Source organism: Benincasa hispida, chromosome 6 (genome assembly GCF_009727055.1).
Source record: "Benincasa hispida cultivar B227 chromosome 6, ASM972705v1, whole genome shotgun sequence".
NCBI lineage: Eukaryota > Viridiplantae > Streptophyta > Magnoliopsida > Cucurbitales > Cucurbitaceae > Benincasa > Benincasa hispida.
The window spans coordinates 25,226,680-25,237,453 of record NC_052354.1 but is presented as its reverse complement, the minus strand read 5'-3'; the positions used below and the strand labels follow the sequence as shown (position 1 = coordinate 25,237,453).

General features: G+C 32.6%; 1 protein-coding gene across 1 annotated transcript; it reads right to left on the bottom strand.

Annotated features, from left to right (window-relative positions):
* Positions 1-7,244: 7,244 nt before the first annotated feature.
* LOC120080602 (DNA-directed RNA polymerases II, IV and V subunit 3-like) lies at positions 7,245-10,121 on the bottom strand. Its single transcript, XM_039035325.1, has 3 exons — positions 9,670-10,121; positions 9,068-9,305; positions 7,245-7,734 (listed from the first exon to the last, which is right to left on the bottom strand). The coding sequence occupies exons 1-3, from the start codon at positions 10,119-10,121 to the stop codon at positions 7,462-7,464; spliced, it is 963 nt and encodes a 320-aa protein (XP_038891253.1). The 3' UTR covers positions 7,245-7,461.
* Between the last annotated feature and the right edge of the window lie 653 nt (positions 10,122-10,774).

Below are 10,774 nucleotides of genomic sequence, written 5' to 3'. Positions count from 1 at the left end.
GATTTCGAACTAGCATATTGTGATTTTTTATTTCAATTCTATTTTTCTATTGTTTATGATTATAGAATTGGATGCTTGGAAATTTTATGATTATTGCTTTTTTATAGATATGTGACATGTAATCTTTTGTTAATCAAGTAGAAGCAAGAGGTTAGGGTAGCTTGCAAATCACGATGAGTATTGTTCTAACCAACCTAGGATCAAATCAACTAAATATTTAACTAAAGTTGTTCCTTGTTAGATATTCAACCTAATTTAACCCTAGTTCTTAATATAATTAGATTACTTTTGATTTGCATGTTGTTCATTGATTTAAATTGGGCTAATTAGTTGATTAGGTCGAATTACCTGGCTATTTCAATTAATTCAATTAAGTATAGTTTTTTTTTTTTTTTTTACATGCCTTTAGTAATGAGAATTCTATGATTGACTGTGTTGAATAGGTGAATTCTGCCACAATAGAAGCTAGGTCTTCTCAAATTGAGTTTTAACATTTTATTTTATTTTATGCATTTAAATTTATTATCAACAAAACAATTTTAAACCCCTCTCCCCCCTTTGGTTATCCTGGACTGAAAATACTTTAGTTAATAAATTCTAACGCTCTCTGTGTTCGACCTAATCTAGCCACTAAGACTAGCAGTTTGTTGCAGTGGATACGGTTAAATTATTTAGTTCGCATTTAGATGACAAAATCTGCTCCGACCACTATGATAATACATTTTGGTTGCTATCAGTTGACATAAAAGCTCTAGAATTTGAAGCGACATTTTGGTTCATCAATTGCATCTTCCTTTTCAATTCCACTAGTTGCTGATTAGGCTAAGCAACAAGAATGATATTTATTTCTTCATTTTGAACAACAAACTCTTCTGGGATATTGTTCCCTATCTGAATATTCTCTATCAACAGTTCAGTTATTCGTGTTCATGTTTGTACTCATTTTGCTAGGAACGTACGATTTTTGGTTATTGCACTAAATCGATTCCTCCACAAATAATGTCAACTATTGTTATCGAAATTTTATACCAACCATGAATTTGTAATGTTTAGGAGGAATCAAACAATAACACTACAAAATAGAAGAAAAAATTGTACTAATGTGATGTTTGGTCATCGACACTTGGACAATCAAGTCAATAGCGGTTTAAAGAGAGCAAGAGAATAGAGAATTCAAAGTGTTTTTAGTATACCTGAAATGTCTCAAGTCTTTTTAATTATATAGAAAAATGATTTCATAATAGTCACTTGGTAATTAATTAATTTGACTAACTTAATTTGGTCGTTATGAATGGGTCAAAGCACACGTAGTTGGCTTATTAGACAATGGTCATAATTTATCTATAACTCACTAAAAAACTAATAAAAAAACCACATGACAAAAAACTTAAAATAAATAAATAAATAAAAACAGAGAGAGAGATATAAAAATAGCTATCCCCAAGCATGTGAAGTCATTTAGTTAAGTTTTTAAAGGAAAAAATTACTATTGAATTAAATAGAGCAATTGTAATGTGTAGCACTATTAGAATAAATAATTAATTGTATAGCAATAGTGTTAATAATATCAGTTCTTAACAACTCCTCAACTGCTATTACCTGTAAAGAATAAATCCATTAACGAACTCTCTCTAAAAAGAGCCTTTTTCTCCTTTCTCTAATAAGAAGGTCAGCTTCCCTCTTGATGAATCAAATCACTCAAAAGAAAGTAATTTCATCGCTACGTTAGCTGCCTTCTTTGCTACAAGAGCAACGAAAAGAGGATTTAGAAAAATCCATATGCTATTATTTCAGTTTCCTGAATGCTCTGAGGATTTTAAAAATTGGAATAAAGAAATGCAAGAATGGAGATCTTTCCCTCGAGCAGAGGCGAACTGATCAACAAGAATAAGGGATAACTTAGCCTAACAGTCGACAACCTACACCGAGTGGGTCAAAGACCTAGCCATTGAACAGCTATAGAACGAAGCTTAACCCTCGCCCATATGCTAGAGATTCGATCAGGTCCGATATAGTAAAATCTAGCAGTGATCGACTATCGTTGATAAACTCTTATTAGTGATAGACTTTACCATTGATAGACCTCTATTAGTGATATGGTTTATCACTGAAAGATCCAGAAAACTAGATCTAAATTTTACTATATTTATAAATTATTTTTTATTATATTATATTAACAAATACTTTGGATCTGATTTCTATATTTGAAACTATACCAATTAAATAATACATGTTATATACTCAACTTTCTTTCCTAAATATTCGACTACAAGTCGACACACAAATATGTATATCAAGTTGTGCGATTGATTATTGATTGTTAAAGTTTATTATAGTGATTTTTTGTTTTTAAAATTGTATTTAGTACTATAAACTCTTTATAATTATTTTATATTTATTTTAATCCTTGTTATATATTTTATTATATTATATGTAATATATTTTAGTTCACTAAAAAATAAAAAATAATTATCAAACATATTTTTATTTTTATTTCTTTTTCAAAAAATGAGAAATAGAAATAGCTATCACATATGTTTCTATTTCAAATTCTTAAAAAAATAGAAACAAAAAATAAGAAATGAGAATATTATCAAATGGGTCATAAATAATAAATTCCTAGATAAAAGATATAGGGTGACAGAGGTATTCAAATCAATACAAATGTGTCCCTTGATTGCTAATAGTATTTCAACTTTGGATAAAAGTTAGAATTAGAAATTAAAATCAAGATTTTCTAGTTTTTTTTTTTTAAAAAAAAAAGTTACTATGAAGAAAATATTCAGCAACATTATGTATTAAAAAAAATTAAAGTATTAGTGTATTAGTTTTAAAATCAAATGATACAAATTTTAGATTACAAAATTTTTTAAAACATAATCAAATGAGAATATGGGCATATTTTTAGAGTTTAAAGTCAATTATTAAATTTTAAATTTTAGGATGTGATTTTAAAATCAAATCAACCACAATCTGTTTCTAATTTGCTAGAATTTTTTTTTTTTTCAAAGTAGTGTAAGTTCTGTCCAATTGAATTTTATCCATGTATCTATGGTTGAGGATGTCAAGAAAGGAGTTGAAGGAGAAAACAAAATTCTTTTTTGAAATGGGTCCATTCATTAAATTAGCTGAGTTATATAATATCACCGATTTAGGTAACATGAAGGAGAAAATAATTATACAAAAATAGTAAAAAAAATAATTGTTAAAAAAAACAGTCAAACACAACACAACCCAACCCACCTTGTAATCCTCATCTCATACATCAAACCTCATCGCAATCAAATTCTAATCCTGATTCCATTTTGACGATCCAAACACCCCCCGAATGTGTTTGTAATATCGAAAATTTTCAACCTAATCGGGATTAAAACTTTGAATTTACTCGTAGGTTCAGTGATTTACTTGACCTCTCGGTCACTTTACATAAAAATCCCAATTTGGATTGGAAGTCCAGCCCTTGGACAAAATTGCAAGAATTCGGATTTCATTTGGACTTTTTTGGTGAATTTTGGAAATGATAAGATTTCTAGTCAAACGTGTCTACCACTCAAATGAGATTATTTTTTTATAGTACTTGATTTGTGTTGGAAATGACTTTTGGGCTTAGGCCCATAGAAAAAGTTAAGAAGAGTCAGAAGTTTTGTCATGGATAGATTCAGAATTGTCTAGAGAATATACGGGATTCTAGTTTAGAATCCAAAGTATATTGATAGTGGAAGTATAACCCTTTCACCACGCGCGCACGTCGCCGCCCGGTCGGATAGGCGGGTTCGGGTAACCATGCTTGTGCGAAAAAGAACCAAATTTTAATTACTTACCTTTTAATTTTTTTTAATAAAATTATTATTAAATCCGTTTATTTTTATTTTGTTGACTGTTCATTTTTTATCATTGGGTTTGTGACTGTTGGTTTCTGTCTGTTAACAAACTGTCTGGATTCTGACCATTCGTTTCTGTCCGTTGGTGTCCTTCTCTCCTCTACTATTTAACTCTGATGAGAAAGGGGACACAACAAACTCGATTTCCATCTTCTATTTCCCTAAATTCTTAGCTTCTTCTGTTCGGTCTTCTCATCGATTCTAGTCCATTTTCCGACGAGTGCATGTCTGAATTTGGAGGCTGCTTTAATCTTGGGGAGCAACCAGCATAAGCGATTAGCACCGAGGTCCCACCGTAATTGCTTTTATGGCAGTGGTTTCTCCACAGCGCATCAACACTTCATGGCATCTGTTTTGGACATCTGTAATTCTCTAAAAAATATTGAATACAATGTAATTTTCATGGCATGAACTAATTTAGAATAGAAATATATTGTAAATGGGTTAGCGTCGGTTATCAGTTTCTAACCTTATGGATTTTAGAGAAAAAATGGAGCAATTTTCTACCCAATTTGAATTTCGTATTGGTAGTTTTTCCTCCGATTAAATTTGTATGACCACTTTTCGAATCCATAAAAAAAAAAATCATTCTCTTATATTTATTTGATTTAACCATCATTTTTCATATTCGTGATTAAAACAGAATATTATATATTTTTTTTTTCCATTAATATCAATATATTCTTGTAATTAACTAACATATAGTTACATATCCAGTGTAATAATTATATGAAACTATGAGATTTAACTAATGTACATTTACACATACAGTGTAATTATAATTTAAAATTATGAGATTTTAACCATCATTCTTTTTGTGATTCGTTATTATAACGAAATTTTGTATCTTCATCATTTTTTTTCTCTCTCAATATCTATCCAAATTTATCTTTTGTTATTGGATTCGATCTTATCTTATTCTTTTTCGATTTAATTATATATTTTCTTAGCAAATTGGGTTTTATCTTATTCATTTTTTATTTATTTATACATTTTGTTATCAAATTCAATTTTTTGTAACCTTCTATCTCGAATTGATTCAATTTAATCTAATTTGTTTTTTGTTATACATTTTAGAGATTTGTATTCTCATCACAGTTTAATTTTTTATTTCATGCATTTTTTTGTTTATATTATTACTATTTATATATTTTATTTTTTAAATATAATATAATAATATATCATCAGTATATAATTTGTAATATCTCGAGATCTTTTAAATTTAAATCATTATTTTTTGATTTATTGGATTTTGTTTCCTTAGAGTTTTGTATTTTAGTTTCAGAATTGATATAATTGAGAAGATAATTAATTGAAATTTATTTGATATGAGATTTGAAATTTTTTAGTTTAAGTTGATAACAAGTTTAAAATTTGTAACTTTCAAATTTAAGAGGAAAAGTATAAGAATCAACTTGAATTGGAATTATATATATGGATAGATAGATATAATTAGATTTCATTTTATAAAAACCCAATAAATTTTAACCAAATTTGAAATTCTAGATTTTGTTTTAGAATTCAATTTTTATATAATTCAATTAAATAAAGGAAAAAGGAAAAGAAAAAATGTAACGTGTGAGCTACAGCTTCTCTCTTCCTTGTTCTACTATTGTTGCAGTTGCATACCATACCACTAAGGGGCCGTTTGGGGCCGTTTGGTTGGAGGTAGAAGAGGATGGAAATAAGAATGGGTTTACAAAGCCCATGTGTTGGTTGGTGGAATTTGTTTATTTATCTTAGAAAAGACAGGGTATCTTTTATCCACACAAATTAAGGAATTGCATATCCATTGAGAAGTGTTGTGGGTTTCATTTCTTCTTCCGCTTCCTACCACGATTTTCCTTCCTTCCGGCCGTGAAATTGTATAGGTGTAGCATTTGGTAAACGATCGTATAGCATTTGGTAGGCGATCATATAACATTTTGTTACTCAGCGATCGTGTAGCATTTGATAAGCGATCGTGTAGCATTGGTAGGCGATGGTATAGCATTGGATAGGCGATCGTATAGCGTTTTGTTACTCGGCGATCATGTAACGAAGCTCAGTGATCTTGTAGATAATTTAAACGATCGTATAGTATTTTGTAAACAATCGTGTAGCGGAACTCAATAATTTAAACGATCATATAGTATTTTGTAAACGATCGTGTAGCAAAGTTCAGCGATCGTGTAGATAATTAAGCAATCGTATAATATTTTGTAAACGATCGTTTGGACTTGTTTTCACAATCTCAATTTTTTTTTTAGTTCCCACATACTATTTCCATGCATCCTTAATTCCTGGACGTGGAGAAAACCTCACTATAAACTGCCCCTAACAGGTTAAAACCATAACTCTCATCTTTCTATGTGACATTGTCACCAATTGCTAAATGCCAACAAGTTCCATCTCCTCTTTTCTTTTTCCTCTTTTTGTTTCTCTCTATTTCAACCACAAACCACCATGCTAATCTTGTTTTCTGCTACAATCCTCAACCACAAACCACCATGCTAATCTTGTTTTTAATTAATTAATTCTTCGATTAACAAAATTACAAAAAAATATATATATTTAAATTAATTACCAATATTTTTTAAATAAAAATTGATAATATAAATATGGGATAAAAAAACTAATTGATAATAAATATATTAAACTAGTTAATTTTTTATGGCTTAAAACTGATTTAATAACTTAATGTAATAAAATAAATTAACAAACAAAAATTAATTATTGAAATTAATTTTTATTAATTTTACACTTTATAATTGCATAAAAAAGTATAATACATTTTCAAACATTCTATTCTCATTTTCATACATAACCAAATACAGTCATTTTTTATCCTCAAACATCATTTATTTTCAGACATCTACAAAATCTTAATCCACACGGACCCTAATAGTCCTGATTTCATTCCAAGATCCAAATAACCCCACAACCAAAACAAATCCTCCCTAACCAAATTATTTCACCAATTTCATCCACAATGAGCAAATTTCTTGGAAAGTAAGTTGAATAAAGGGTTTCTGGAACTTCAAAACTATCTGAACTTCCATTTTGAATGAGAATGTCTTTTCAAACAAGTCATTAATATTTAAACTCTTTTGATAAAAATGATTTAAAATACACTTTTAAATGACTGCCAAACACTTCAATTTTTTTTTAAAATGACTTTTTTTCTCAAAATTAAACACTTGAAAAGTTAAATCCATCGCCTAAACTTCAACGAAAATGTCTGATGTCACACTAATACAGTTAACGATACCCAAAAACAATGTTTTTTCACCATAGGTCGTCTTGTTCCAATTTCAGGACGCTTAGAAGACACAGTAAAAACTGCACCAAGGAAGCAGCCCTGGAAAATCATTAAAGCATTGCTTGAAGATAGTAGAAAGAAGCTAAATTAACTACGAATCCGTGTCAAACAATGCCAAAGACACTACATTTTAATCATTTCCAGAAGCTAGGAATGCATAAAATATGTGAAAAAAGATTGCACTAAACCAGGTACATTCATACAGAAAATGGGATGGTCCACGAAAACAAAATTCAAGTCAGTCCTCACCTCCTAGAAACATATGGATACGCATTTGGATCATCCACCTCGCATATGTGCACCTAACTCACCAAACTGATCATCTGCTTCTACAGTATCATCTGAAAGGCGGACTGCATCCAGCTTCTGTTTCAGGATATCTATGGCATTGAGTATCAACTGGGAAGCTTTGATTGCACCAGTAGATTCAACTGTGAAGATAAAACTATCTTCTTTTGCAGTAATATCCACTAGTCCAGCTTTACCCATAGCTTCTGCTTTCTTAATCACCTCATCATCGTAAGTGTATGCCTCAGGATCAACCACCGTAACCTTTATAAACAAAATGAGCAACAAGAATTCAGCAAAAAAGACAAGAAACACAAGTGAATATATATATATATATATTAGCTATAAGAAACAAGACAATTTCTAAGTTTGAATGATGCGTATACTTCCTTTAGCCATTGGCAAAATATCTCAAAATCTGGATGTTGATACAATTAAATAAAAAGATCTAATTCGTTGGCAATCCTTCTAAAATTTTACACCAATCAGGTGCAAAAGTAGTGAGAACGAATCATGTCCTAAATCCTGATGCCCCAACTATACATTTTTTTTAAAAAAAAAAAAACAAGACATATCCAGATTGGAGTCACCAAGAAAATAAACAAATGAAAAACTCAGAGCCAATTGAAAAAACAAAGTCAAAAAGAGTACCATAACTGGAGTAGAATAAACAACACAAAACCAGCTGCAACCAGACTTATACCTTGAGAAACTTAAACATCTTAATGAGTGGCTCTTGTAGGAATCTCATACACTTCAAATTGAACTTAAAGAAAAGATGAGAACTTCTCCACGTCCTCTGAAGAAGATGCTTAAAGATTTGGAGAAGATTTAGGCCTAAAGCCACTCCAATAGCTTCATCATTAAAAGCCTCTTTGGGAGCTTTGGAGCTTCGTTTTTTCCAATGAAGAACGTAAACATTCTGATCCAAGTTTTCACAACTAAGACTTACTATAGGTTCCTTATCAGACATCTGAAAATCCTCTCGAAAAAATGTCTCCTTGAATATCTCATTGGTTCAATAGAAACAATCTTCAGAAAGACAATTATCAACAGAAGAATGAGAAAACATAGAAGCTAGTTGCAAAGAGTTGGAAGCTGCAACTTAGTCAGATGGGAACAGGATCATGACTCGTCATTCCTTGGGAGGTTCAGGAGTGGAAAATCTTCATTCTGAGAATTTCTGGCTATGGACATTTGAACAAGAATAGAATGCTCTTTGGAGGTTGGTCGTGAAAAGCAAATATGATGTTGACTACTTAAGAGGCTTAATCAATTTCAAAACCTGGAGAGGTTCTTCTAGGCCATGGAAGGAAATTGCCAAAACAAGCAGTTTTTTGGGGCAAAATGTCAGCTATAAGGCAGGATCTGGTAGCTCTCCTATTTACGAGAGAACCAGCAGAGTACTATAGTTTATTCTTTATTCTAAATGTTACAAACATGACGTCTCTGCATGACAAACCACAAACAACAGACAATGATATTAAGGACAAATACCGTCCACATCACCTCTTCAACACAACCCTCTGGGCAATTGCATAATAGTACTAAAGCAACAAATAAGAAGAAAACTAAAATGAGGTTGTATGAGAAGAACCTGATGAGTAACAGAATCAAATTCAAATACTCTGGTTGGGCAACTTTCAACCCAAGTTCTCTTTTCCTCTGGAGTTAATGTGTCCATTAGGTCCTCATTGATATGAATGCTCGGCTCATACATGAATGTCACAGTTGCTGCAGGCGACCATTTTGCATGATCTTTACCAATCCCCTTCCTAGCTATGGCTCGCAGCCGCAACTCTTGACCACGACGTAGCTTCACAATGATTATTCCTCTACAATCATCACAAAACCAGCTCAAAACTGGGGAGCAATTACTTAATGAACCATAATGACACCAAACTAATATTATATTTTTCTCAATCACGTTGCAATGTTGCATAGAAAGAACAAGTTAGAACTTAAAAGGCCGAGCTTCTGAGTTGTAGTGATGGATTGTCTCTAAAAATGTGTAATCCCCTAAGCCTCAACCTCCATTTATAACCCGAATAGCAAATGGAGTTGCAGACTAAACATTACAGACCACGCCTAGGGCTTCACAACCTAATGCAATAATCAGGTAAAACCCCCCAACAACTGAATAATGCTGAGAAAATGGCAAGAATAAACACGTATGAGAGACAAGAGAGTAAGACATACTTGGAATCCAGCGCTTCACCAGTAGCTGCAGCAGAATCAGAGAAATCAACGGGGACAACAGTGTGATCAGAACTATAGAGATCCTTGCTGGTGACGTCTAGGGTTTGGTCGTTGTGGCACTTGGCGCGAAGGTGAAACTCGACAGAGCAAAACTCGCATTGGCCATCACCATCGCAAGCATCGCAGTCGCGAGAGAAGCGCATGGACATGGCACGCTCGCTGGTGAGAGGAATAAGACCGAGGCGATGGGCGATGAACTCGTCATTAAGAACAGAGGAGTTCACTTCAATTTCAACCAGGTCAATGGCGATGGTGGGCACCTCGGCGATCATGACGCGGCGGAGGGCGTTGGCCATGCTGGCGTCCGTGTCACGGAGCTCGAATTTGGCGTAATCATCTCGGAGTTCTCGGATTTTTACCTTTGGAAACCGCTGGTAGGAACTCCCTTCCATGCCTCCCTCCTCTGTCCTTTTGGCTCACTCTCTTTCTCGAGGGTTTATGGACGAGACCGTATCTTCCTTCCAGCCTTTTTTTTTCCCCCTTTTTTAGTTTTTAGGCAAGGTGGGTTGGGTGGCAAGTTAGTTTGAAGTCTGAAACTAAGGGGTTGTTTGGGCTGAGAAGTGGAGTTCTAAAATTATGGTGAAAATAAACCTTAGTAAACATTATTTTCAACCCCACGAACTATTTGCAAGATCTCCCTTTCTTCTCCCTTGTTTCTTCCGTCTCCTTTCTTTTCCAATTGAAAGAAATACTCAAATCTAAGATGTTCTTCCTTCTCTCTTTACTTCTCCATCCATTCCACGCCTATTATAACTTTTTTATTCTACCTTCTCCATCGATTCCACTTCTCATATGTGGTTTTAGTCTCTTTCAGAGTTGTCGGTGTCGTCTTCAAATCTAGTTTCGCATCTCTTCGTCGAAACCAAATTTGAATCCTTAGCCCCTAACTTTATTTCATCTAACCTTTCACAGATCTATAGATCTACATTTATGGTGGTACTCTTCTTGCATGTTTTTCTCTAGATCCTTCACAGATCTAGATTTGCGCCTCTTCACCTCTATCGATTGAGGTTTCGTCTTACTTCTTCCCTCTCGTTACTGTTCT